Source organism: Branchiostoma floridae, chromosome 12 (genome assembly GCF_000003815.2).
Source record: "Branchiostoma floridae strain S238N-H82 chromosome 12, Bfl_VNyyK, whole genome shotgun sequence".
NCBI lineage: Eukaryota > Metazoa > Chordata > Leptocardii > Amphioxiformes > Branchiostomatidae > Branchiostoma > Branchiostoma floridae.
Genome location: NC_049990.1, coordinates 13,981,829 through 13,983,256, shown reverse-complemented (window position 1 = coordinate 13,983,256; position 1,428 = coordinate 13,981,829). Strand labels below are relative to the sequence as shown.

At 40.3% G+C, this 1,428-nt stretch overlaps 1 protein-coding gene across 1 annotated transcript in view; it reads left to right on the top strand.

Moving 5' to 3' along the window:
* The window catches only part of LOC118427013 (arf-GAP domain and FG repeat-containing protein 1-like), a 16,506-nt gene that overhangs the window by 9,804 nt on the left and 5,274 nt on the right, over nt 1-1,428 (top strand). Inside the window, exon 9 of the mRNA XM_035836650.1 lies at nt 401-590. Coding sequence (XP_035692543.1) covers nt 401-590 — 190 coding nt within the window. The remainder of the gene's footprint in view (nt 1-400; nt 591-1,428) is intronic.

The window sequence follows — 1,428 nt, the reverse complement described above, 5'->3', positions numbered from 1 at the left end:
ATTGCAAGTTCGTGCCCGAGGGCTAATTGCAAGCACATGGTATAAACTTAGTAGATATACAAGTGACAATGGACAGTTATGAACAATATTCTACTCTAATACTAGTGTTGGCTACTTCTAAACAGGAGGTTGGGTTTGACTTCTTTTTTGGAAGCAGAGGGAGATGAAAAGCCACACCTTTTCTAAAATTTGTGGGTTCTGCAATTTCAAGAGAAAAGTGGCTTTCTGTTCGTCTGTCAATGTGGGGAAGTTCGGATAAGTCTTTGTGGCTTCTCTAAACAGAGTGATTCTTTCGGTTTCGTTGAATGAACATTTTTTTATAATAATATTGGATATAAAGTGTTAGCATTTCTCTATAAGAAATTGAGTTAATATTGGCCTAAGTTCTTGTTGGAAACAGCAGAGACTAACAGAGAAACTAACTCTGACATCCCCCCCCCCCCCTCCCCCAGGAGCAGCTAACCCCTTCCTCAGTAGTGCTGCCCCCTCATCAACCGCTCCTGCAGCCGGGACAAATCCATTCTTCGGTGGCGGCGGGGGTGGACAGCCTAACGGGACATTTGGGGCCCAACCACAGACAAACATGGGGGGTAAGTCTGCTGAAAGTGTGTGTTTGTGTGTGTGTTTGTATTATAGGCTTGAATATAAAATCCAGAAGACTGTTCACTTATAGACCATATTCTGAGACGTGGGTTTGAAGACTAGTCAAGATTTTGTTTAACCATCCTAACAACTAGAATGTAATACATTTTATTTTTGACCAACTCTTTCTTCACATGCTTGCATCACTTTTTTTGTTGCAGAGTTTGTCGTCCATATGTTAAACATGTACAAATGATGTTGCTCCCTTTTTTTTATACAAAGTATAACTTTAAGTTACAACTTACACAGTGTATGCAGCACAAGTTGAGGCTTTTCTTGACAATTTAAGCCTTTGCCTCGCTTAAATATCATAAGAGCTCAAAATACTTGGTATTTGTGCACCCATTGTGCACCCCAAATTGGAGCTGTGCACCCATTTTTTTTTCTGTGGGTGCACATGCAGGATGCACCCAGATATTTTCATAGGTTTATGTATGTAAAAATATGATTCAGTATACTATAAAACACCATGTTCTTGACTTCTATGTGTTAGAAAGATAATGAGGTGCACCCCAAAATCTTTGGTGCACCCAATTTTCTAGGTTGGGTGCACCAGTGCACATAACCCCAAAAATGAATTTCGAGCCCTGGTTAACCAAATCAGACACCACAAGTACTGTAATTCACCTTGTCTTCTCGGTACCAAACTTTCACGGTCTGAGAAAATTTAACTTGTTCTCGGAACTGAATGTTCACCGTTGCGGCAAGTGCACATAAAAAAAAGTCTGTGAATTATTTGTTATCAGTAATGATAAGTTCACGTTACAGTCGTCACCGTGAAAGCCG